The sequence below is a fragment of the Metopolophium dirhodum genome, chromosome 7 (genome assembly GCF_019925205.1).
Source record: "Metopolophium dirhodum isolate CAU chromosome 7, ASM1992520v1, whole genome shotgun sequence".
Lineage (NCBI taxonomy): Eukaryota > Metazoa > Arthropoda > Insecta > Hemiptera > Aphididae > Metopolophium > Metopolophium dirhodum.
In genome coordinates, this window is record NC_083566.1 from 29,291,377 (window position 1) to 29,297,376 (window position 6,000).

A 6,000-nucleotide genomic window follows, 5' to 3' on the forward strand; every position below is an offset into this window, starting at 1 on the left:
ATTTGGTAACTGTTTTTGCATTCCATACAAAATTCTGAAATGATGCTCCTGATTATTTCACATTGTGCTCGTCTACTATCGTCTGTCTACTAAGCTGAATAAAATATATCACCTCACCACTGGATGACCGTCCGTTGTATTATACTATAATATTTTTATATACCTACCATTAAAAAAATTTAAAATTCTAGTAGGTAATAATAACATATTGTTTACAACTAATAGTAGCATAATCAAAATGTACTTATAAAAAATAAATAAAAAAATTTCCTAAAATCCTCAAATACATTTTATATATTGAAAAAATTGAATGCCATTTTAAATATGGCAGGGGATAACTCATTATAATAAATTAATGACCTATTTTTAAAATAAGTGTGGACTTGAAATTACTCATACTTACATGGTTATAATATAATAATAAGAATTTCAAATATTATAAAAGTATACAATTTTTCCATAAATAGATCAGATACCTACATGTAAAACATTGAGATATAGAGGAATATCAACATTTTAGATTAAAGTCTACTGATATAAGGTTGCCTCCTGGTGGCAGGGTAATACATTTAATACGGTTTAGAGGCGTTGCGATAACAAATAAGTACCTTTTATGCAATTTATAAAGTCTGCCTATGTTTCTACATCTAATTTTTAGTTTAATAATAGTTTTTAATTAGTAATTATTTTAAAGTAATTTCTATTCCATTGTTCTATATTTTCTTTCTATAAATTATCATTCACTGGTATTTTGGAATTAACTTTTAGTTTTTAATATTTTTACAAATATAATATGTTTATATTGTTTTTGTAATAGTATTGCATATTGTACTGGAAATTAATTAGGACAATGTTAAAAGAAAAAAAAATATAATTTTAAATTGTAAATAGCTTATGAACATTTATCAAATATAAGTATATATATTATATTAATGATTTATTGAATATAAATATTATAATTGTCTATTTAACAAATTACAATTATGAAGGATAAAATAATTCTTAAGTGTATTATAATAAACATTGTCTTATGTAATATGTTTGAACATTCCAAGTTTTTAAACAATGTATGATTAAAAATAAACATTACATTTTAACTATAATAATATGAAGTACAAACTGAAAAAAAAATTTGATTAACAAATGCATACTAACTATTATTTTAAATTTAATACTAGTTGATTGATGTGATTAACAACAACAGAAGTATTAAAATCGATGCTGTCAGAACCATTTAAAAATATAACATCAGTTTTTTTTTTTTTTTATCATTTCTAAATGTTTTTCATACTCAGGCCATGCATACTTTTCAAAATACCCGGGTGGTTCAGGAGGCAAATATGTTCTAGCTACACGTCTATCCCAGCAAATTTCTTTATCCAAAACAGTAAAAAATGTTAAATCTGCTAAATTTAAAATTCTAATATCATCAAGTAAAAGAATTCCTTCAAGCACTAAAATGTTAGAAGTTTGAGAATCAATTGCAGTCATCATTTTATTCATATCATAGGCACTTATTTTATCCCAAGCATGGTAATTAAGTTCTGGAATACTTTCCAAATGATCTTCATATTTAGTATAGTAAAAATCATCTTGATGTAATATTGAAATATCATTAAATGTGTTTGTAAGACGGTTGGCAATAGTAGTTTTGCCCCCACATGTGACTCCTGCGATTACAATAACTAATTGTTTAGCCATGATTTAATTATTTATAGCAACACAAGTATAGATTATAAGACTAATTATAAATAACACACCAATTGAAACTGGCATTACTAGTGCATTATAAATGGATGGAAATAATTGATAAATAAATGATTCTGAATCAGCGAATGGTGGTATGAATAGCCAACAAGTAAAGTAAGCAAATATAGTTAGCACTATGACTATGATAACTTTTCCTAGTATAAAATCATCCATTAATCTTGAAAATATTCACGCTCAAATTTCTCAAAATCTTCATCGGTAAATACAGTACTTTCTTCTTTTTTAGAATTTGGTATTTCAGATGACAAATTGACTAAACGTTGCTTGATCTAAAATCCAAAAAATAAATAAATCATTACAAAAATTAACTAGACATTATACATTTTACATAGGAAAATTAAAAGTACAAGACTTTAGGTAACGGTCTAATACGTGATCTACACATGTCAAGTTAACCTACCGATAAAATTGTATTGACCTACAGGTTTTTTTATTGCAGTTATGGTCATTTTATATACTATTTTTGTTAACTATAATTTACTGTCATTGATATCAGTACAGTTTCGGTTTTATTTGTAATTATGACCGCTTGTGAATTTTCCTTGAGTGTATATTTTGCACATGTACATTTTTGTGTTTTATGAGTTTAAAATGACATTTACTATTGCCTTTTGGTCATTTCTAAAGCCAGATTATTAGAGACGAAGTTACATAATTGTGTACAATACTTAAAAAACTAAGGTTTATTACTAGTCAATAATCCCATAACATGTATAAAAGTTTATGTAATGGTCAACTTGTATACTCTATTCCATCTAAGAATGAACCGCTTTCGCGTACGCAGACTGAGCTGCCGAATAGTGCCTGACTCCCCCCCCTCCCAATGCAATGGCTATGTGTTCTGTGATTGGCCGACAGTCATCGGTCTTTGGGCAACTGTGCCAATGCTCTCACCGATGCCCAGATTTTGGTGGGGATGCGCGGAAAAAACGTGTTTTGGTCGGACGAGTGGTTCACTCTTAGATGGAACAGAACAGACTACAGAGTATAAAATAAAAAGGAATTCTGATAGCAGTTTTAAAAAGGCTTTATAATGTACCTTTATAATAAGGCTTTATTTTATAAAACATTATAATGTACCTAATAAAAAAAGTTGTTAGACGTATTAAACTTTTTGCAAAGATAATGATTTTTTTTACATACACAGATCTTGACAACCTTTGGAACAGTCATTTTTCACTGTGTGAAATAATTGGAAGTTGTTTAGTTCTAAAAGAAAAATAGGTATCATGGTTGTACTGTCTAAATTTATGATTTCCTTTTTCAAGGAAGCATAACTGTGATAAATGTATTACAATGTAGGGACCATCAGCTATTAAGAGAAATAAATAATTCCAATAACAAAAATGAAACAGTACAAACATAACAAAATTATGGGAATTGTATAGAAAGATCATGGGTATTTGGAATTTGTTGGAAACAGCCAGACTTATTAACAGAACGCCAATTTATGTATCGTGGCAAAACTATTATACTAATTATTAAAAATGATATAAAAGCTGGAATGACAATTTATACCGGCCACATATAACAGAGAGCATATTCAACATTAAATTGTCATGAATATATTCATCAAACGGTTCATTATCATTAGTGTGGGAAATTCCAATATGCACATAAATCCAAAGTCAACAACTTCACAAAATGTTAACCCACTGTTGTAACGCTGCAGGTTCAAGTCAGTCAAATATTAAAAAACATATTAATAATATATAAAACCGACAACAGATCACGCATAAGAAATTCGGTCGTTGTCCAATAGCCCTGTACCGAGCGTAGACCGAGTATAGAACAAGCAAAAACTGTAAAGCCTGTACCAAATTAGCACCTGTTTTTAAACTAAAAACACACCAGCTCCGAAGCCCTTACAAAAGTACAGTACCTACATCAATGTGATACCAACCTATATTACAATTATATATATTATATACAATATAGGTAAAATATTTCATTTAACGAGTAGGTAATAAAATGTTATCACTTTTCAAAACTAATTTACCAAACTGACATTTAGTTAGATAATTAAAATGTTTTTTTCAATAACTTGCAATATAAATACTAAAAAATATACATACCAAGTTAGATGCAATGTTATTTACACAACTAGTCCTATCTAATTTATGTAACCGTTCTAAATTTAACTGCACCAAATTCAATTCCTTTTCATTTTTTATTTGTTCTTTTATTTTGAGAACAGATTTTCCAGCATCAGATTTCATAAAATTTGGTACTTTAAATACACTTTTGGCACGCTGTGATTTACTTTTAGATTTATTTAAGCGACTGGAAGATTTGTTGGCTGCAAAATCATGTACTTTATTAGTTAAATTTTTCAAAATAAAATAGAAAAATTTATTAAAAATTACCAGATTTTTTTTGTGTAGTTTTTTGATTTATAAGTGGTTGTTCCTCGAATAACTGTAGAGCTTTTTTTAAAGTAGAATAAGACATAATAACTGCGTTGGTATCTTCAGAACACGAAACTACTTTTTATTTTTTATTTAATTTACTGTTAAATTAGATAACAATAATATCAGTTGACTTATAAGTTATTTAAAAATATTAAGATAAAATTTAAAATACGTACCGAAACATTTTGATTTCAGTACAAAAATATCAGAATTGAAAGAACAAGATATTCCAAAATATGACAGTCAGTCTTCCTTAATCTTAAGACTTTGACTTGAAATTCAAGTCATAACTTACAAGACATTTTATTTACTCACGAACCAATAAGTGTTAAGTAATAACTAATAACTACCAATTTACCTATCAAAAGTACAATGACAACAGCATGTTGCATGTGCTCGTGATAAAGAAGTTGACGAATCTTAAAATGTTAGGTTAGGTAATGTGAAATGTGATAATAAATCATAGATAATAAAGATATGGATAAGGACATAATGGTCTTATCAGCGGTCTTCGAGGGGAACAATAAATTGAGGCCAAATAAAGTATACCTAAATCGAGTATCGACTATCAATCACGGCTATGGATAAAGGAGCCTCAATTGCCTTCCCCTCCGGGAACGCGGCCTCAAATATTATATTATTTATATTATTTATATATTATTATTTAAATATAATATTTAACATAGCCGTGGCTTATCCGTATCTTTATTATATATGGAAAAAACATAGGTATATTAATATTTCTTGATATTATGTTTTTGGAGAAAAACGACAAGGGTGAAAAACGACAAATGGGTTATACTTTAAAAATAAAACCTATAGATATCTGAGATATCATTTTTTAAGTTTGTTTAAATATCAAATAGGCTATACAAATTACAAACCTATTTTTCAGGGGAATTAAATATCAAATAGGTATATAAAATTATAACAAATCACAAATATATTTTTAAGTCAATACCCATCTTCCTTCTGATCTTCTACCTGTAACAAGTGGCAAACCATTCGGAATAGGTACCTACTTCTAAAACGACTTTCTCAGATTGTTTTGGAAAAAAAATACTTGCCACCCAATTCGGTTTTCGATCCTACCATTCCATAATCATCTCAATAATAGGTAAAATTCAATGGTCTAAATCGAAAAATAATGTCATCCTCTAATTTTAAAGTTTTAAACAATAACTGAATAATCCCTTGTCAAACTAGGACTTAATAAAATACCGTGGAAATTGAAATAGGCAATAGCTATCGTATATCGACAGAAGAATCACATAAAAATATCATACTAAAAATAAAAGATAACAATTTAACTCAAGCATTCGACTTATCCGACTTATCTTTAACTTAGTATTAAAAACAAAATGTTCATCTATTAATCTATTATAGCTCTCATTCGGTCAAACGGCTTCCAAATCTGAGGCGAAGCAAAACTGTTTTCAACATTGACAACTGGAAGCATTTTAGCCTTTATAGTTTACAACTACCTATCCAATTATTGGATGCCCATGGTATGTCTCTGACAGTCTGACGTAAATGTACACAATGACTAACATATTCTCACACTCAAAAAACTAACTAATAAAACTATCAAGCCTAAGTATGTATATTTACACTAAATGATTAGTTATGTAGGTAATCATGTATTATGTATAATCATGTGAAAATTAACTGTATCCTAATTGTGATGTAATACTCTTAATAACTAATGTATTGTAATTTGTAAATTAAATATTTTATTTCTCAAATATATAAATTGTTACATAAACGATAAACACATAGTATATTTTATAATATTAATTATTATTATCATAATATCTTC

General features: G+C 27.8%; 2 protein-coding genes across 3 annotated transcripts; both read right to left on the minus strand.

Moving 5' to 3' along the window:
• Positions 1-901: 901 nt before the first annotated feature.
• On the minus strand, positions 902-1,701 carry LOC132949294 (nicotinamide riboside kinase 1). Its single transcript, XM_061020110.1, is given in 2 exon segments — positions 902-1,250; positions 1,252-1,701. Coding segments are annotated over 2 exon segments (543 nt in total). The 3' UTR covers positions 902-1,157.
• A 198-nt stretch (positions 1,702-1,899) lies between these two features.
• LOC132949295 (active regulator of SIRT1-like) lies at positions 1,900-4,586 on the minus strand. 2 transcript variants are annotated; one of them, XM_061020112.1, is made up of 4 exons: positions 4,358-4,586; positions 4,137-4,274; positions 3,846-4,069; positions 1,900-2,039 (listed from the first exon to the last, which is right to left on the minus strand). In XM_061020112.1, exons 2-4 carry the CDS (start codon positions 4,219-4,221, stop codon positions 1,923-1,925), a joined length of 426 nt encoding a protein of 141 aa, XP_060876095.1. In that variant the 5' UTR covers positions 4,222-4,274; positions 4,358-4,586; the 3' UTR covers positions 1,900-1,922. The 2 variants fall into 2 exon arrangements, with proteins under 2 accessions (XP_060876095.1, XP_060876094.1); XM_061020111.1 differs by having other exon boundaries at positions 4,137-4,279.
• Positions 4,587-6,000: the final 1,414 nt, after the last annotated feature.